The sequence below is a fragment of the Toxotes jaculatrix genome, chromosome 23 (genome assembly GCF_017976425.1).
Source record: "Toxotes jaculatrix isolate fToxJac2 chromosome 23, fToxJac2.pri, whole genome shotgun sequence".
Taxonomy (NCBI): Eukaryota; Metazoa; Chordata; class Actinopteri; family Toxotidae; genus Toxotes; species Toxotes jaculatrix.
The window spans coordinates 3,634,985-3,655,836 of record NC_054416.1 but is presented as its reverse complement, the minus strand read 5'-3'; the positions used below and the strand labels follow the sequence as shown (position 1 = coordinate 3,655,836).

At 41.4% G+C, this 20,852-nt stretch overlaps 1 protein-coding gene across 1 annotated transcript; it reads left to right on the top strand.

Moving 5' to 3' along the window:
- The first annotated feature begins 414 nt into the window (after positions 1-414).
- Positions 415-9,165, top strand: LOC121176849 (heterogeneous nuclear ribonucleoprotein C). Its single transcript, XM_041030950.1, has 9 exons — positions 415-1,099; positions 5,378-5,427; positions 6,288-6,559; positions 7,460-7,532; positions 7,639-7,686; positions 7,803-7,963; positions 8,038-8,151; positions 8,355-8,506; positions 8,580-9,165. The coding sequence occupies exons 1-9, from the start codon at positions 1,076-1,078 to the stop codon at positions 8,673-8,675; spliced, it is 990 nt and encodes a 329-aa protein (XP_040886884.1). The 5' UTR covers positions 415-1,075; the 3' UTR covers positions 8,676-9,165.
- The last annotated feature ends 11,687 nt before the right edge of the window (positions 9,166-20,852 follow it).

Here is a 20,852-nt window from a genome sequence, read left to right as displayed (position 1 = left end):
TGTTGCTCAGAGAGGAGCACGCGCCTGGACGCGGCGCGTGAACGTCTCTCTTCTTCTACTCTCTCTTCTACAGCTGTGTCTGCTTATGCGTAAAATTAAGTGTGCGCAAAATAATGATATTTTATATACTTTCCAAAGCTGATAAATAAGAGAGTAGCTTGATGACGTGAGTCTCGCGCACGGACGCTGGCAATCTTTACGTTAAAGTATTGATAGCTTAAGTGCTATTCAAATCAGTCGCGTTCACTATACAGCTGTCGCCGTTCATGAGCCGAACTGGCAAGCGCGTCAGCCAATCAGCGAAGTGTACATCCACACAGGGAGGTTTCAGTGTCCAATCAGAAACTGGGATGCAGCAGTGGGCGTGACCCTTGTGTTGCGTGTGGAGTCGACGCCATTTCGTGTCCACTGTTTTCAAGGTGATACAATCAGCCTGCAGAACTGTAAGCGGATCGTTACCTACTCAAGTAAAAACAGCGTTGACTTTTACTCATTTTTAGTATTAAGCTCCTGGTGAGTATTTTTAACCGAGAGATTTTTTCCTATTTTTTTAATATTTTTTTTTCCTGACTTTCAACCGTCTTTGGGACTTTTTGTTTTTATTTTTAATGCATTTTTCCTGGCTGGTATTCCTCAGACTGTGTTGGCTTTAGTGGCGTACATTTTGTGATGGCAGTATGATCTGCGCAGACACTAGTTTTAAGTAGTTTCCTCAGCAAGATTTTTGCTTTTATTTTTTTGAATAAGACATTTCAAAACCTCAATTTTTCAGGGCTGCTGTGTTACCTTATTGTTTATGTGATTGTGGTCGTATTTTCGCGGAAAGAAATATGGAAGACTATTCCAGTCTTCTCTGGACAGTGTTCAAAACGGGTCGCCCTTTTTCTGGAAATATGTTTTTAAAGGGTTTTTTTATTCTCGTCCTGTGTTTTGCCCCCACCTGTAACTTGATATGCTGTCGTTGACATTGACTCATGAGACGTGTTTTTCCAGTTTTCTTTGTGATTTTGGCAGTGCTGAGACAGTATATTTTCTGCAGCAAATCTCTGAGGAGTGATGTAATTTTTCAGGCAAGATGTTTTTCCCCAAGGAGAAGTGGGTGCGTTTTTTAAGGAACTTTAACAACAGTGTTTTTGATGCATTGTGCAGTCATGTACCTGGGATTTCTGTAGCATTGGTGGGACATCATTTGTGTATTTAGCAATTCTAATATAATCATTAAAGTTTATTTACATTCATTCTAACAGTCTGTTCTGCGCTGTGGAGTTGCTTAGATCCAGGAGGAGGGTCTACAGAGGGGCCTGCAGTGAGCTGTAGGGAGGCCAAGACCTCGAACGTATAACGTTATGACTGATCAGTTGTATACATGTGTGAAAAAACCCCTTATCTAATTCGCAACAAAGGTTTTCAGTGGGTAGGCAGGATAGGCATCCAGTTGATGATGATCCCCCTAACTGTAAGTTCCCTGTTTTATCCCCTACACCGTCCTCTGGAAGTGTCCTTGAGCAGGAGTCCCTCCAAGCTCCAGGGGCGCTGTTCTGCAGCCAACCTTTTACTCTGGCCCTCACAGGGAGGGCAGGCAGGAGGAATGAGTGGGGTGGCCACCAAATCCCGCAGGCTGATGATGCTCTGGTCTGATCTGTAGTCTGAAGTCTGAATCTGAAGTCTGAGACAAATAAGCCTATAGACAAACAGAAATTTAGTAGTTTTTATCCTTTTCATACTTTATTTGAAATGGCATTTTTGAGAGCCTAGCATACACCATTCCTTTGGTGTGGATCATTTTCAAAAGTGAAGTAAAATCATTAATTAAATAATCACACTGAGTATTTGTTCCAGGTAACGCTTCTCACTACAGTGTTGAAAACATTCAACATTAAAGGCATTGCAATTGGGAAACTCTTTTGTTTTTTTCTTCTAGTGTCCTTACTTTACCCTCCCAGTTCCTCCCCGACTTGTTGTAATAACAGTCCTAGTTCATTTTAGAAAGGTTTCTTTTCTAATACTACCTTTTTGTTTCCCCCTGTTTAGTTTTTGAAGCCACTTTTTTGAGCAGCGGCAAATCGTAAGTTGGTCTCAACCTTTTTTTGGTTTATTTTTCACCTCAACTTTTGCATCATTTTTTTACAGTCCACTTTTGTTCTCACCCCTTTGTGATTTAGCCCATTTCTCCCCCTTTGGATTTCCTAGAGCAAGTAGCATGTAGTGTTTTTTGTTTTGTTTTGTTTTGTTTTGTTTTTTTTTTTTGTGCTGTGAAAGTAGAAAATCAGCTGCTTCATTTTCAAACTGCACAAATTGTCTCTTATATGAGCTTCCAAATATATCCCCAGTTTATGATTATTAAATGCATAATGTTCAGTGTTGATAATGACCCAATTTGTAGCTAATTCCTGAAAAATACTCCCTCAACTCCTTCCAGCGTGCAGTCCTTGGATTAAGGACTGACACAGGCGAAATGAGTCCTGATTTTTTTTTCTTTTTTTTTTTCTTTTTTCTGCCTTTGCTTTTTAATGTTTTTTTTTTTCTTTCTTTTTGTGAGTGTGCATGTCATTTGATGCAGATAGATCTGGTCCATTACTCACACGAAAGCAGTTACCTGCTCTTTAAGAGGTGTTGCTCTTGATTATAACAGTGATGCCACTATTATTACACCCTGTAGTAAGTTTGTGCCCTTTAAATCAGCATGTTTACTGAATACCACTCATTACTAACTTATCCAGTAATCACTAAGATGGAATCTATTTGATTTAGACCGATGACCTCTGTGCCCTTTTGTCCAATGTAAATTTTGTCAAGTTTTTTTCTTCATTTGCTTTTGTTCACATTCATCTTTGGTTAAACTGAGTTTATTTTTTTATTTAATGAACCTCATCAAACCTATGAGGTTAAGATCATATTTCTATTTGCAACTTTCTCCTCATTTTTACATCTGAAATTTATATAAAGCAGAGACAATACACACACATATATATATGTGATACACTTGTTCCCACTGCAAAGCTGCACAGTCTGTCTTCAAGCATCCAGGGTCCAGAGAGCTGCAGTGGCAGTTTCCTTCACAGTTTAAGCACAGACATTACACCATCATTCACTCACACAGCTGATCTGTTGTAATGAACCCACTAGCAAACCAAAATAAAACTAAATTTCCAGTAAACATCATTATATCCGCCACAGTATGGAACGCAGATGAAGATAGGAAAAATCACTACTGTTATAAAATGTAGATATAATGTTAAAATGAGGGCCCGCAGTCAGCATTTAGCCACTAACTGAGATAATACGGGCCAAGATGTTGAATTTGGAATCATAGTAGCAGGCAGTCTATGTTAGTCTATGCTTATACCATGAAAAATTCTGTCCAAAACAAGAACCCTGCATTAAACACCACCTCTGTGAAGCTAATGTTCTTTGTTGAGATCATTGGGTGCTGATGTTTTTTCTGGCCCTTTTCACTTTCAGAAAGTTGCCAAAAAAAACTCCATAATAAACATGGTGAATGCCAAACTCTTCCAAAAGCTGACGCATACTGTCCTGTCAGGTGGTACTTTAACTTCGAACACTGCCAAATTAAATTGAATTGCATGGAGGAAAGTGGGCAGCATGTGCCAAACACAGAAAAAAATCATTAGCAAAGCAGGACTAGTGTTTACAAGCTGATAATAATCACTTTCTAAAGGTTAACAGGGTATTGACTGAACATCACAAACTAGATCCTCGGAAATGACCACTGACTTGAATTACTACCTCCAGACAAAATCAAAACACTATGAGCTTCACAATTTTTTATCCACTTGGATTATTACATCCCAGATGTTACTGTTATTTTCTCCACCCTGTGTGTAAATATTTGATCATACCACGCTCTCTAACAAAAAGGTTTTTTTTTTGTTACTGTCCAACAACAGCACAACCCGATCGCTGGAGTGTTTGTGTATAAACCCTGCATATTCCTACTTGAACCCCAACGTGCCACAAAGAATTAGAAACATTTGCTAAGCAGCCTGTGATAGTCCCCCCTGCCCAAACACACCCGGTGCTGTAGACACCCTGTCAGCTTGCCAAGCAATAGAAACATCCCAGCCAAATCATGTAGAGGAGAGCAGAGTATTCAGCTTTGGCCAGACAGCCTGCTGCAAGCCATGTAATCCCCTGCTAGTAGCTACTGGCCAGAGAGAGAGAGGCTGCTGCTGGGTTACAGTTCGGCCCAGCTGGCAGCAGCGTTTTGGCTGGTGAGATGTGGCTTTGTAATGGCTGAGGTGGCTGATAATAAGATGAATGGCTCTTATGATTGAGAGGGAATTAGCAAGAACAAAACAAAAGTCTCACAAGGTCAAAGAGAAAAGCCCGTGTGTGGGTGTATGTGTCTTGATTCTCCCACAAAAAAAAATCTAACACCTAACAAAAAACACCTAACAATATGATACAAATATTATATTTCTGAGACTGTCGTAATGGTAGTTTTAAATTAATGGTCAGGGTTAGTTTTCATGTCACTGGCTCTATTTAACAAATATGGAATAAAGTGTCTCACAGTAAAGGCTAGTGAGGGTCTACTTAAAACCCGAACAAAGCGTCTCTCTATTTGGCACACTCTCTGATAATCTTGCGAGACTGCAATGTTACATAACTTTGCAGTGCTGAGACCACGGGCAACAGCAGCTCAGCGACAGTGTGGCCTCTTTGTGCTCATATTAAAGCTGACACACTTTACACTGCTAATTGTGCACCACGCTTATGTGACTCGCTTGTGTTGCTGCCTTTGTAATTTACAAACTGACTGAAAGAAACTCAAGGCGATCAAAATAGAAAGTGTATCATCACACCAGCAGGCTCATGAACTATTGAAGAATATCGATACAAACCTCCTGGTGTGCAATGACACACTTGTTGTCGTCATGTGACTTCTGCTACCATTACCTCCCAAGATGACGTGCTAGTAAATGTCAAACCTGACTGAATATTTCCACAACAATAATAGGAATTGCTAATGCAACTAAACCTGAACATTGTAAGCTTCATCCAAGTGGTGCTACTGCAGGGATGTTTCTTATTTTCTTCACCCTCTGTTAAGAATATGGAAATTAGATTTACACATGCTCATTTGGAAAGTAAAGAAGTCTAAATGCATTATTTGTTTCTGTCATAACAAACAACCATTTATCCCACAGGTTTTTTATTTTTATTTTTAATGGCCGCCTCCATTTTTCAAACATTTTATCTACCACCCCCTGACCACCCCCCTCCCCCTTTTAAGCACTTTTGAGTTCCCCAGAAATCCAAGAAAAAACAAACTTTTGGAGGTGTAGTCGATGTCTCCCCACAGTCACTGACTCCATCTCTCATAGTTCTTCGACGACCCTCTTCTCTCCAACAGAGTCAGACAGGCAGGCAGACCTCCACCGACCCGAGTACAGACACAATGGAGTGAGTGCTGGCAGCTTCACGACCTGATCACACACCTGTTCTGCTGTCTCATATCTACCTGTAGAGGCTCCTGTCTCCCTTTAGAAAGTGCAAACACAAGTTTAGTGTGTGTAAATTATACAAAAGCACCCCTACCCCACCTGCACTGTCAGTGAATATAATAGCACTTAGTTAATAAAAGGATGAGTACAAGGGGCTGTGTAAATGTGTATATGAGGTGTGTTTGCACAGTATGCTAAACATTGGCTGGATCCAGTTTCTTAAATGTGAGGACTTTCCGCTTTTCTCTGCTTTATATCATCGTAAATTTAACATTTTTTTTTTTAATTTGAAGATTGGGATGCAAGACTGTGATGGGTGTTTTCTGACATTTTATAGATTAAACAATGGGGGAAAAACTAATGGAGCAGTTAATTCGTAACCACACTTGTCACTATTTGCAGCCCTCTGCAGACTTGCAGCACTTTGAGCCCACCTCTTTTGTGGGATTCATGCTTAAAGCTTTGGCATTAAAGATAGAAAGCTAAGCTATTACAGCATGTGAACACTCACAGTATTTAGTGATAAAAAGGATTTATTTTTCAGGCCGACCTTGCTGCAGAGATAATTCACAAATTAGAAAGTTTAAAAACTGGATACTTTAAAAACTTAGATACAGTGCAAGACACAAAAATATAGATATCACTGTGTGCATATCAGCTCATTCTTGTTCTCCTACCACTTCTTGTCTCCCTAAACATCAATCTCTTCCACCTATTGTTCCCAATCTCACGTTGTTTTTTTCTCCTCTCTCTTCTCCATTTCCTAACCCCTCCACGATGCCCACCTCTCTGCACCTGCCTCCTCTCCCTCCTGTCTAGTTGGTCATCGTCCTCCTCCTCCAGTGCGATGTCCAGCAGCAACGTGACCAACAAGACCGACCCCCGCTCCCTCAATTCCCGCGTCTTCATCGGTAACCTCAACACCCTGCTGGTCACCAAGGCCGACGTGGAGGCCATCTTCTCCAAGTACGGCAAGATTGTCGGCTGCTCCGTCCACAAGGGCTATGCCTTTGTGCAGTACGCCAATGAGAGGAACGCCCGGTCCGCCGTGGCCAGTGAGGACGGCCGCATGATTGTGGGACAGGTCTTAGGTGAGGTGAAGGGGTTAAGGGGTAGCATAGAACTGCACAGTTGGATTTGCAAAGTCAAAGAGTCCTGTAATGTGGTTTTAAAGAAGTGTAAGTGTAGTTCTCTGCAGCCTGTGATGCTATGTTGTTAAAAGAATTGCATTTTTCCACCAAACCAACCTATTTTTTTCTCTCAGATATTTAACTCCTGTTTACAAAGAAAATTATTTTACCCCTCAAAAGAAGATGATCAATCAAGGCTGTACAGTTCCCACGTTACACAAAGTTTGTGTCATGATGCTTAAGTGCTCATGTGGGTGGTATTTGTCGAGGTCAAGTTTAAGGTTGCTTTTATTGCCACCCATAAAGGAGTAGTTCAACCTGTCCTGCCCAGCACGGCAACGGTAACAAGACTCCAGGAAGTTATTGGTCCCCTCATAAAACCTCATAAAGTCGTTTTTATTTGTTTTTGCTTGCAGCACTTGCCGCCACTTCACAAGACATCTGTCACAATTCACAGTCTTCAGTTCACTTTCAGAGACAGGACCCTTTTTACTGTTTTGCAGTCCAGACAGCTGAGCCAGGTGCTGCCCTCTAGTGCTTAAAAAAAACAGGGATTTAACAACAGCACTGATGGGAGGACTTCAAAGGATTATTTTGAATTGGTGAAATTCAAAAATGCTAACATCTCAGAGAAAAACAGCTGTTTATGACGCTCCAAGCAGATTAAAAATATATGTTGCTAATTATTTGCAATGCCTGCGTTGGTCTTCCAAAATAACATATCACCAGGTGGGGAGGGAAGGAGTGATAGAATGTGTTAATTGAGATTTCACACTTTCTATCCATAACATGTTTCTGGCTCTTTATCCCACTCCCGACAGCTCCAACTCCTCCTTTGACTCAGTGTTTTTCCTCCCTCAGACATTAACCTGGCAGGCGAGCCGAAGCCTCACAGATCGAAGACAGTGAAGCGTTCTGCGGGAGACATGTACAGGTGTGTACGCACTGCACTACACAAGTCAGACAGTGTTACGTCACGACAAAATGAAGTGCATTTTGCTGTAGTTAATCTCTCTGCTTCATCCCCACGCTTTCCTCAGTTCATCTTTTGATTTGGACTATGACTTTCAAAGAAATTACTATGATAGGTAAGGTGTTTTTTTAATAAATGTTTGTATCACCTATCTGCCTGTCAGTATAAAGTTTTTTATCCAGACTTTGTGACTGTCCAGGACACATTCATCACTCTGTGGCTCTGTCTCAGGATGTACTCGTACCAGTCCCGGGTGCCTCCTCCCCCTCCGCCCCTGTCCCGTGCTGTCATTCCCTCAAAGCGTCCCAGGGTCAGTGTGAGTGGAGGAGGGAGCCGACGAACCAAAACCAGCTTCTCCTCCTCCAAAAGCAGCCAGAGGACCTCACGCACAAGTAAGTCCCACAAATATGTCCCAGTCACCCATACTGAGTTGTTTTTCAGTGTTCTCAGACTTTTACTTCCGCAGTGAAAGTAGACGATCTGCAGACCATCAAGAGAGAGCTCACACAGATCAAACACAAGGTGGACTACCTGCTGGACAGCTTAGAGCGCATGGAGAAGGACCACAGCAAGAAGTCTGGTGAGCCTTAATGAGATGAGACAGAAAATTATATAAAACACCAAGATTTTCTGTCCAGTGTAAAGATAAGTTAGATCTGAAAACCCTTTTATAAATAAGGCAGATGATTCTCAACTGTTACCATCATCCCATCATCCCGTCTGCATTTGAACTCATTCACCTGTCTTTCTCTTTGCATTCCATTTGTCCCACCATTTATTCAGAGATGAAGGGCTCCAAACCAGAGCCCGGTGAAGTGTCCCCACTCCACTCATCTACCTCCAGCAAGAAGGAGGACAGCCTGAAACGGGACAGAGAGAGCCAGGAGCTGAATGACTCAGAGGAGGAGGGAGATCTGCTGGAGGACGAAGATGAGGTGAGGAGTTGAAGAGCTGAGAAGTCAGCGACTGGTGTTTTGGCCTTAACTTTACTCTTTTCTCTCTGTGCAGATGAAAATCAGAGGGAGAGGGGAGGATGAGGACGAGGAAGGCGAGCAGGAGGAAGGGGAGGACGACGGCGACAGCGCCAACGGACACGAGTCCTAAACACTACACAGGCAGACAGACACACATGCACAAAACTACAGTGTATGATTGTGTTTCCACACCAGGCTTGTACACAGTGGTCATATGCTCATATCTGCTGAATTGACTGGATATTTGTATACAGCATATTGTAGATATTTGATATCTGTCACATAGATGCACAGATTCATAAATATGTTAAGTGCTTGTCTCTGGATTTGGTAATTTGACTTTTTTTTTAATTAATTTTACATACATCTCCTGACACTGAATAAATTCAAACTCTGATGTGTCACATTAAGACAAAATGCCTGTTTAGCTGAGGATAAATGTAACATATAGTGCATTTGAACTCAGGGCTATGAGCCTTTCCAGTATAAAAAATGTCATTGATTTTAAATGAATGCGTGGACTTGTTGCCAAATTACCACTGAGCCCAGGCTGATGTTAAAAAAAAAAAACTGGATAGAAATATGCTCAGGTGCAGTGGTTTGTATTTAAGGTCTGTGTTGAGACAAGCTGCTGTACAGCTGCCTCCTAACCAGCAGATGGCAGTGTGTTATAATAACTGGACACACAAAAGACCACAAGGACTTATTTCTGTTGTTCACAGAAAATCTTCACTTTCTGGTCTCCATTTCATGTAGCATGTACAAAATGTCATGTCAAATGCTCAGACAAATTCTTCATTGCTCTGGAAATAGTTTTGCTTGTTGCAGAGGTGTTATGACCTTAACCGACCTTGACTTGTGTAATGCAGTGCTTCTCCATGTTTATCTGTTTCTGTTGATGTTCTCTTTGTCATTCATCTGCACTGGTGAAAGTGAATAAACATGTTTTCCAAGTCGAACCCTGTTTGAGGTTTTGGTACAGCCCACGTGGATGCGTTCAGGTGCAGTGGGAGGCTTGCGTGATGTTGAGATGGAACTTCATAAAAGGTGGATAAACAGAAATTATGGGTTGTGCAATCAGATTACACACAGTGTGATTGACATACATGTCTGTGTTGCTTTTATGTGCAGAGCAGACAAGTTGAGGCTGGATTGGCAAGTATTTTTATTACTTTGTCAAAAACTCTGCTGGATCAGTTTCTCCACTGGCTTCAGATCCATCGATGCAGGTACTTTTGATTTTATTTCACCAGGTTTTCATATATTCATATAGTCATTTTACATATTTGTAAAAAATAAAGCTTTTCCCCCATCTACTCTGAAAAAAACTGTAAAATTCATATCACTGTTGTTTCTCTTCTTTGGCCAAAATGTTCCCAAAATAAAGAGAGACTACATTTCCCATAATGCTTTGGGAGCGCTAAACAGGAAACGTAATGTTGCCATGCACCCAGTGTGGCCTATAAGTTTTTTATCCTATAACTGTTTACATCTGGGCAAATTGGAAGCATTAAAAGTATGCCGAAACAGCGATTAGTAGTCCCTGTTTGCAGTGCACCATTGGATTTGCACACAACTGTCACTGGATTATTTTGATATTGAAGAAAACTTAAAAATGTGATTATTCTCGAGGAAGTTCTGGAGTAACGAGGAGCGCCTTTTTTCTGTGTTTTCTAAGCAGATTCACGGACGTTTATTGACGATGGACATCGGATGTAATGGTTATCCTGGGAAACTGTAAGTCACGACGAATCTAAAAATATGTGTGTGATGTCTGTGTCTTCATATTTGACTGAGGTGTTAGTCCAAGAAGGAGAATGAAATGTGACGCAAACTGCAGCAATCAGTAATCCCCTCTAAAAACATGGACAAAAAAGACAACTATCTGCACAGCTAATTGGCTGCAAGTGTTTTTGATCAACATTAACCAAAAGCACTTTTAATACCTGCAAACTTTGGAAAAGTCTACAAGCTAAACCTGGAGAGGAAATATTTAAATAAATCCTCTTGTAGTGAACAATCTTGTTTGTCCACAACTTCATTACCTGTGACCAAACTGCATCAATACACTGCTTCCTTATTAAAATACATTATCCTGCTGGGAGCCTGCTGAGGCCTTGGAGCTTGGTAGGCTTAATGAATGCAAATACAGAGAGCTGGCAGGAATAAAGAGGAATACAAAGAGGAAAGAGGGATAACTAATCAATAAGCAGCAGTCAGGATGAACTGTGATTAACGAGGGGACAACAGACAGGCGGAGGGGCATAGATAATGAGTGTATGGATGGAGAGTGGATGGATGGATGAACAGGCCACAGAAGACTGGAGACAGATGGAAAGAAAAGCTGACAGATGGAGAGATGACAGGAAGAGCGGAAAAGATTTTGTGGCGCGCGCCGGAGGGGATGGAGAATGTGGAAATGGTGTAACAGTTAAAGTGACTGATTGCAGAACAGTACCTTTGTTAAAACGTTTTCTGAGCACTGCTGGTTCTTACACAACACCTCATTGGACAGAAAATACTATTTTATGAACATCGCATTTGAGGTTTTAGATGGATTTAATGTCATTCCATGTCTTCAAGGAACTACATGGATGTAGGCTTACTATTTCATTATCAAATGAACAGATTATATCATCAAGCCACATTCCACAACAGGCCTGAAACACTGCTGCTCTTTTATTCTTTGCAATGAATGACAGCATTTTCAAGGAAGCCATAAAACTCCCTGCGGCAGTCTGGGACAATGAGTCACTTTTTTTGTTTTTTGTTTTTTTTTTTCTCTGCATTTCTGCAGACGCACAGACATGTCCGGTCTTCATATCAATTAAAAATGTTGAATTTAAAGCATGAACCCACGTTAGAATATGTATGACAAATTGAATATAGAGGCTAGATCAGATGACATTTGACTGCGAAAGGTTCATTCACATATTATAGGCTTTAGGTGGAGAAACTTCTCCTTCTTCTGAGGCTAAAAAAAAAAACCCAAATAAAAACCAACTGAAATATCATAAAATTCAGTGTCACAACGCTGACATGTTTTGTAAACACACTTTGTAAACAGGTCCTACCTATTGCAAATGTCTTATATTATAGTGATAGTTCTGTACTGTAAAAGAAAACCTTGTAACAGTCCAAACACCAGATAAAGATAAATAAAAATGATGAACAGAAGTGAACGACGTACCAGGTGAATGCAGCCTTGCAGGTGGGTGAGGACTGAGGTGAAGGAGGGAGGGAAGATAAAAGCGACACAATAATCTGAGCCAAAGAGAGGTCACGGCCGAGATGGAGAGAGAGAAGAAGAAAGCGAGGGATGAGAAGGGTGTGAGAGAGGAGAGGAGGAGGGAGATGAAAGCAAGGAGTATTGCTGGGCTGCAAAGAGGTCGAGAGGCAGGGAGGGGAGAGGAGAGGAGCAGAGATAGAGGGATGGAGCTGTAAGCCTGCAGGCTGATCAGTCACTGGTGGCTCGTTGTATGAATGTGTCTGTCTGTGAGAAAGACAGTGGAGAAAGAGGGAGCATGAAACAAAAGCAGGATGAAAGAGGCCCATAAAAGTAGCTGAGCTTATGTGAGTGTGAGAAGAATGTATGAGTGTGTTCTTATGAGTGTGTGTGTATCTGAGCGTGTGTGTAATGGAAAGAGAGAGAGAGACAGAGTTGGGAAAACAGAGAATGAAATACAGGTTAAACACAGGAAGAGAAAAGTTGGCAGCCTGCAGATGTATTTCAGTTTGGTTTCAAACAAAGCAGCCATCTGTACAAATGTGTGTGTGTGAGTGTGCGTGTGGCTGCCTGCATGTGTGCAAAACAAGCAACAATAGCAAAAATGAAATTAACACCTGTTTTAATGTCCATTTACAAGTTTGTTTTGGTTTGGAGGTGCTTGTATTCGTGGTATTTTAAACCAATATGTACAAACAGTGTCGCGCCAGCTTTAGCAGTACTAACAAACTTTATCCGCTCCAGTGGAAGCGTCACAACTTGATGCCACAGTGTTTATCAACACCACTACCACAGTGAGCACAGTAAGCAACGCTGCAACTGGTTTCTTCCTCTGATGGAGGAGGTGGATGCCTTTTACAGGCCCTTGTGGTCAGTTGTGGTGAAGAACAAGCCTAAAACATATAAAAGCAGTAACTCTGTTGATTAACTTATCAGTTAACTGAATAATTGTTTCATTGCGGGCAGATGGACCACTGCTGGGCAAAACATATATATTTCTGCAGTGAATAAATAAAGTGGAAGCTGAACTCACAACAAAAAACAGCACCCACTGCCCAAACATTTAACACAGACTCGTCTGTGACAGTAGAAAGTCCTTGTTTTTTTGGGCCCAGCCTATTGTGGCTGCACTTGGTTGCACTTAATTTAGCCTCACAAAGAAAAGCCCGACTGTACCAGTGTGTGTTTGTGGGAGTGAGTGTGTGTTTTGAACGGTATTGTGCAGTGGTTGCCCTGTGACTAGCCCCATAGCTGGTGTGAATATAAATGAGAGAGAAAGAGGGTTTCCACTGAACACAAAGAGGGAAGAGAAGAAGAAGAAGAGGAGGAGGAGAGGAGGAATTGTTGCTTGAGGCTGTTTTGCCTCCTGCCTCTTTTTCTCCCTTTGGCCATGTTCAACAAAGGGGGGAAAAGTTGGATAATCTCCCTCCCTCTCTTTTCTCTTTCACTTCATCCCTCTCTCTTTTTTAGTCTGTACAATCTTAAAACATCTCTCTGTTTACTATTCTTCATTTGTTTTTTTGCCTGCATCCCTCCATTATTCTTACCCTTCCTCCCTTTGTCCCACCATCATTCCATTTTCACCACACTTCATTGCTTCTGTCATATCTCTTTCCATCTCTGTCCTTCTGTCTCCCTTCTCTCTTCCCTCCATCCCTCCTTCCGTCCCTCTCACTGCAGAGCGATTGTTGTCTGATCTGACCGTAGCCACAGATTTGATGCAACCCTGCGGTAATCAGTCCTCTGCGTCGCTGCTGCTTACAGATAATCTGCTTGTGTTCAGGAACATAAAAATCTGTTGGTATATCTGTTTTTCACCTTAATACATTTATACATGTACACCACACTGATGCTGCTGCTGCTGCTGCTGGCGCCTGAGAGCACTGTGTGGATAATACATCAGTGGTGGGATAAGAATTTAGACGCAGGATACAAATATAAACAAAAATACAAATCCTGCATTCAGGCCTTAGAGGCCATATTATTATCTATGCATCATATTGTAGGATTAGTTTTACTGATGCTTTAACATGTTAGTTGTTTTTCAATGTTATAACTAGGTTAACCTAGATATCTCATGTACTTAGTATAGCACACCTCTAACTGTAAGAGGGCTGGATTCAGGCACTACACACCTTTTAAAGGGAAGAAAGATCTTAACGTGTCATTATCTGATGTTTTGTTCTCATAATTGTTTTAATTGGTTCCATTTGCTTGATTGTTTGTTGTCTGTCTGCTGATTGCAACGTTGTCTGCCTGTAATTGTTTTTAGTTCCTTGGTCTCTCTTGACAAAGAGACCTTGATTACCTGAAGACTGCCTGATTTTAAAAAAAAGTGACTAAATATAACCGTCATTCCAAAAGCATTTAAAAGACCTAGAGCTTGTTTCACAAAAGCAACAGGCTCCACTTACGTGTAGATTTTGCAAATCAGTATGGTTTTTCTTTGGTTTATCAAAATGTGACGAAACTGATGCGAAAGGAAATGACTTCATGTTGCAAACTTCCGCCTGCATGTTGTAAATTTCAGTTAAACGGCCACCGGATGCATGAAACTTAGCAAAGTTTTAAGAGAGACATTTGACCTGTAAAGTCACAAAATCAGTGCACAACCTGAATATTTTTATACAGTCACTATAGTATGTACCAAAATAATAATAACACCAAGATCAGAACTAAACCTTTCATTTTATTTATTTAATTTAAAAAAAAAAAAAATTTTTAGGGCCTGCTGAGTTTCTCTGCCCAAATGGTGGAAGTTTGCCGTCTCTTTTTGTCATGTCATCAGGGCCAGAGCCGCTTTCCAACACATTAATATTCATCAATAAAGCTTTAATCTGTAGAAATTGGGTTATTGGCAATGGTAGATGATTCTGCCTCTTTGCTCTCTTTCCTCTCTCATTCTCACGCGCCTCTGTTCCTGTGTGTCTGCCTCTGTGCAGTGGGGGGAAAGGAAGGAGACGATAAATGCAAAAAAGAAAAAAAAGTGGAAAGAAGGGAGAGAAAGGACCAAGACGGAAAAGTAAGGAGTTGTATAAGAGAGGGAGGAAGGGGGGCAGAGACAGAGCGAAAGAGACAGCTGTGACGTCATGGCCACTTTAAGTAGGTCAGGCATGAAGTTGTGATGTCACTTACATTGGAATCGGCCTACCAGGCCAATCGCATGCAGGGACACACCCCCTTTTTCCACCGCCACAGGAAAATAAACTGCACATCCCCCCCCCCCCCCCCCCTTCTTTTCTGCAGCTGTCTCAAATCACACAGATGCACACATGCACACACCCAGCCATGAACACATGCATGCATTCTTGCTGCCACAGTTGCTGAAATTGACAGTAACAGTGGGCTACTATAATCCCCGAGGAGATGCAGGAACTTTTACTCGTTTTCCTCACTCTTCTTCATCATCCTCTACTCTTCCCTCCCCCCTCTGCTTCCTTTCACAAACATCAACCCTCACCAAAGCCTCTTTACTCGCTCAGACGCCGCTAAAGAGGACGTCTGCGGCGCACACTACAGTGGAGCTATTTTTGATGTTCTTTTGATTTTTAGCATCAAACAAATCCACTTGTCCTTCATCAAGACTTGATAGCGCTGCATTCACGTCTGGGTTTCTGTATGAGAGTGTGAGTCTGTGTGTGTGTGAGCAGTGGTAGGCAGATTTATACAGACCCTGAGGCTGGGGCGAGGGGAGTTGTAACATGAGAATAACGTGAAAGATGAGAAAACTTGTCAGTGTAGAAGCTTAACGAGACAGTAGCTTTATGATGAAGGAGATTTTTACAATGTTGTGATAGAGAGAAAGGAGCAAAAAGATTTAAAAAAAAGAGTAGAACATAAAAATAATAACATGATGAACATGATCTTTGGTATTCTCAGTTGATAAAGACTGTGACATTAACTGTGAACTTAATTATCACTCTGAGTTCACAGCTGAGTTCCTCTGTGTTCTCGGTACACAAATAAAAATAAGCTTCTTCACATTTTCACCTCATAGGCCCAAAGTGCAAATTAATGAGAATAATGAACAAACATGTGACACATAAAAGTGCCATTGTCAGATTAATTGGACCGCCTTGGAATGAGTACTGTAAATAAATTAGGTTGTTTAAGTGGATTGATTAAGAATTAAAACCACATTTTGGATAAATCCTGTTATTTCCATTGTCAAAGAAGATGTTTCGTTCGTGTTCGAGAATGTTTCACTTGGCAAAGTACTTTCTTAAACTGGGACTTTTTCAAAAAACTGACATGAGATATAAAACATGGCCCGCAAGGAGGAGAGCAGAGAGATACTGTTCTGGTTTCCGCTCATGTTGACAAGTCCAGAAAGTGCACAAAGACCAGACACGGATTATCAAATGTTGTCCAAACACAGTATAATCACAGATACAGGTGTATGCAGAGGGGAGATAGACACAATCAATGTGAGCTTTTTACAGAGATTTGTAAATGGATCACAGATGAAACTCAAAGGAAATATTTGGCTCAGGTTCTTAGGTTATTTTATATTTTGCAGTCATGGTAATCAGATGAGACGAGGAACTAATGAAGCATAACTTATTCTGCAAGTAAGATCAAAGGTGTGAGCTCAAACATTGCACATACTGAGTTAAATGCGTGGACATGTGTGTATATTTTTGTCAGTGAAAACAAGGCGTGCAAATCAACAGAGAAAACCACAGGACTCATAATATTAAGGTCACATGAGTAATTCACTGCAAATTCTCCCTGTGAGGAATCCTGTGTGTTTTAAATGCACATCTATTGTAATACTACCTACTACTCTTTATTTATCTTTCTATTTTTTTCTTTATTTTTTCTCTTGGACTATTTCCTTTCTTTGGTGTCAAGTAAAGTTGAGAGGAAAGACTTTAAAGCGTGAATGGAGACCAGATGGTGTGATTTACATTCTAGGGTAATAATACAGTGAGAGGAGTCTGCAGCCTCTGCCAGTGTTGCTGGTGTCCTCAGTGTCTCCTGTCTCAATACTATCAGGTCTCAATCAGAGAACAGAACGAGGTGTCCGTCAGGGGACAATGAGCCACGTCAAAGTGTCCTTGAGGAACACACTGCTTGTCTTCCATCTCGGTTGCTGCTGCCGTGCCTATTTCTACTTCACTTATAAAGTTAGAACATGGCAGTGGAGGAAGAAGTACTCAGATCTTCTACCTAAGTAAAAGTACAAAGCCACAATATTAGAATACTATGTTACCAAGTCCTGCATTCAAAATCCAACTTAAGTAAAAGTGTATAAGTATTTTAAGCTAAGTGTTTAAGTGTGTTTCATGCACCAAAATGTGAATGGAATCCTTCTGTTTCAGCTGAAATGTACAAATCACCCAAACGAGTTACAAGGTTTTTGCCTGATAACGACAATATGCTACTGCAATTACACTCAGTCTGGCTAAAAGCATAATCTCACAGCCGTAATCAGACCGTGGTGTGAGTGTGGGTGCGAGTAAATGTGGACGCTGTTAATCACTGTGGATAAGTGTGTCAGCTCAGCGCCTGAAAAGCAGAGGTTATTGTGTGTTGAAGTCTCTATCAGAGGGTGTTACTGATGTTGAAAATGAGGGTATTGTGAGATGGATATGAAACCAAAAGAAAATAAAAAAATAAAAATACTGTGTAAGGACTTAGTGCATAAGTCTGAAAATGTTTTTTAAAAAAATGTGAGCTCACAGGAAATCATTTCAACCTTTCCAACCTTGATCTCTCCTCAGAGCACATTGTATGGCTTGGCCATGTGTAAGCTGTTATATGCATTTAGTGAGAGTTAAATCATACTTTGGAAAACAGAAACCCAGACTGGCTTTGGAACATTAGTATTGAGGTTCTTTTTTTCCACTCTTATCTTTTCCGTCCATCAGTATCCCTGGTAGCCTGCTGCCAGCAGGAGGTCCGCTGTGGTGTTTAAGAGAGGGGAGGAGGACCTGGGTCTGTGATTGTGCATGTGCATATACAGGGCGGATGGGGTCATGGGGTCAACTGCAGTGATTAAAAGGAGCCTGGTTTAGCTGCTGAAGGTCACCAGTGACCAACTGGCGCTGCAGCATGTTATCCAGTCTGTCTTGGACTCACGGAGTGAAGAGGAAGAGACGGGGAACAGGCAGATCAAAGCAGCTATTCACAAAGAACTTTTTTTTTTTTTTATAACAAAACAAGGGCAGAAGGAGGACAAAACTGCTGAGGAGGAGCAAAAAATGGAGGAGATGAAAGTTTAAAACTCCAGGCCCCATCGGTCTGTTTCAGCATCCCCACAACAGCCAGGGTGGAGGAGACAAAGCCTTTTAACCAGCTGAATTATTTGACCTAACAAGGAACGATACAGACGTTTGATTGGACCACTCAGAGCTGAAAGTCCAGAGGATCAAAGGCTTCGATGTCACTGATTGTTCTTCCTGTCACTCTGAAAGAAATATGAAAGATTTAAAAGTAAATGAACCAGTCAGAAGTCTTTCATCTTTGTAAACCTGAAAAGAGCACGGGGCATCTGCAACACCTGACAAGAAGATCAGTTGTTGAAGATGATGAGGATGAAGGTGATCGTCACCCTGAGGCCGAGGGTGCTGCTGATTGTGGTGTGGAGCAGGAACACGGACTTAACAGATTTTGAACTAGCGGTTATGGTGTGAAAAGAGAAGCTAGTCAAAAGTGTCTTCGGTGGATGGGCTGCTCTTGACCTGAGTATTTCTCAGTATTATGTCCTGGGTCGGGAGCAAAGTGGATCTCATGAGACCGACTGAGCGGAAAGTGTGGAAACGTGGAGCTCGCTCAGCTCACCCGCTTCTGGATTTGTGCTGAAATGAAACGTGTGACGGATACTTCTCCCTGCCCTGTGGCTGATTACATGACGGGCTACCTGAACCTCCCATGGCTCTGTCCTCGGGGTTCAATTATGATTAAGCTCAAATTTCATCATCTTAATAGCACTATAGTGAATTACACCACACAGGCTGGTATTTGATTGACACAGTGGGCGAACTTGATTATAATGGAAGGGTGGGCGGAAGCAGCATCCTGCTCAATCAACAGTCCAAATGAGATGTAAACTGTTTTTCAGAATGTAAAACCTTCTCAGAATACAAATGCATAAAGTTGGGTGCATCAGGTGCCACTGGATTGGATCCTCTATAGTTTTGAATGTTAGGTTTTGTTTGAATATAACATTTCATGCAGTGCTAGTAAAGTCACATCCTGCTGGACAGGGTAGCACTTGGCTTGTCTTTGTAGCTCAGGAGCCAGAATTTTATCAGAAAACAAACCAAAGCATTTCCAGGCTGATTGTTCTCTGTGTGTCATGTGATTAATTGTGTGTCAGACATTTTGTTTTTGTATGGTACTAAAGTAGATGTGCCTAATTTATTCCTCTCACTAACTTTTTTTTTATCGCCTGCGGTACAGAACAAAGTCCAGTGCTCCGCTAAATGACACGTTTACACTTGAAGGTATTTGTCTGTTTGTTCCAGCGCTGACTGGCTCGAAGCGTGCCAGAAATCCCCACAGACCACACGCGCAGCCACACGTTTTATATTCAGGACTGGTGGATGTAATGGATGTGGAGAAGGAGAAAAGTTTTCATCAAACGTTCAACCTGCCGTGACCTCACCGGCAGACGTATTGTTCGGCAGAGTACCGGTGCTCCATCACTGCCTCCTGCTGTGTCAGTGATTGCTCACACAGTAGTCCTGGCCCAGAACTGATTTAAAGTTTGAGATTTTTTTTCAGGTCACACAGAGGTCAGGACAGATGGGGGTGAACTCTTTCATACTATATCTTGTCAAATGGAGTTCAGCTGTCTGGCGATGATAGCACGGCCCTTTGTGGTTTTGAGAAATGTGGCTGACACTGTTGATGGAGGTGGATCTGCACACCAGTCTCGGCGAAACTAAGCAGGGAGGAGGAAAAGCATCCACATATTTTATATTTAAGCAACTGTACTTGCTGTTGTTATTTTTAAATGCATTTAAATTGTTGTTTAAATGTCGACATTTTTACCACTTGGGCGTTGTTTGTTGTTTTGATAGATAGCTCGTTAGCATCTAGGAGATTCTTATTCATAAAATGGTGTTTAAGCGTATCAACTTTAAATCCATCAGTGTTTGTTACTGGTAATAAATAACAACAATCGGATTAACTACCTGTGTTTACTGACATACTTGTTTTCAAGTCAAAATCGTCAATAAAATCAAGTTACGCCGGTTGAGGATGCTGAATCACGTGTTGCAATCAGATGTTCACAGCTTATGCTGGACCTCCAGCATGGCCGCCAGAGGGTGTGTTACGTCACCTGAAAGCCCTTTAATCCAGTCAGGCTGCACAGCTGGTGGGCCAAGATAAGCAATGAGCACTGATAAATAACTGTAACCGTTGTGGCCATTTCTGGAGATGCGTGTCTGCAGTTCTCTCTGCACAAACCTTTTCTCCTCTAATGGTGCAAATAATTAAACAAATCACTTTAACTGGAGGCAGCTGAGTTAAAAGACTGCTCTCTTTTCTTTTTTTCAATCTGCATAGCTCATACCTGGCATATGTCAGAGCAAGGCATCTTTTAATCCAGTGTGTGAGGGCATTTGCGCTGTATGTGTTGACTTCGAGTAAATTCACAGTGACACAGTAACTTGTCTAAATGTGCATCAGTGAGCTCGGGTGGAAGAAGTATTTGGCTCCCCACAGCCTTACGGGAGCACAGTCTGGAGGATCATTATGTAAGGTGGTTAATTTAGGGCCGCAGAGAAATTTTAAACTGCCAACTAAGATGCCGATAATATACTGAGTGAGTTTTATTCCAAATCCAAAACACTGCAAAAATGGGAGTCTTTTCCACATAAAATAGTTTACTGGCTAGAAAATTTGGAAAGCCATAATGCTTTGCAGCATATGGACAAAATCCTCTGATTGCAAATATGATAACAGTATAATATTTTTAGTAGGATAAAATATAATGCAGCCACAATAGCTGTAACAAATCCTTTGCTCTTCAGAGACAGAAAAAAACAACAATGAAAAAATAAAATAAAGGCACTGTAATCACCATGTGGAACCACAGATTGATTACAAATCCCTAAAGGAATATTT

Bases quoted from the DNA above. Each gene is read 5' to 3' on its own strand.
- LOC121176849 (XM_041030950.1), top strand. From the start codon at position 1,076: ATGTTTTTCCCCAAGGAGAAGTGG. The intron at 1,100-5,377 runs GTGCGTTTTTTA...TCTCTCCAACAG, and splicing joins TTTTCCCCAAGGAGAAGTGG to AGTCAGACAGGCAGGCAGAC. The intron at 7,687-7,802 runs GTAAGGTGTTTT...GCTCTGTCTCAG, and splicing joins CAAAGAAATTACTATGATAG to GATGTACTCGTACCAGTCCC.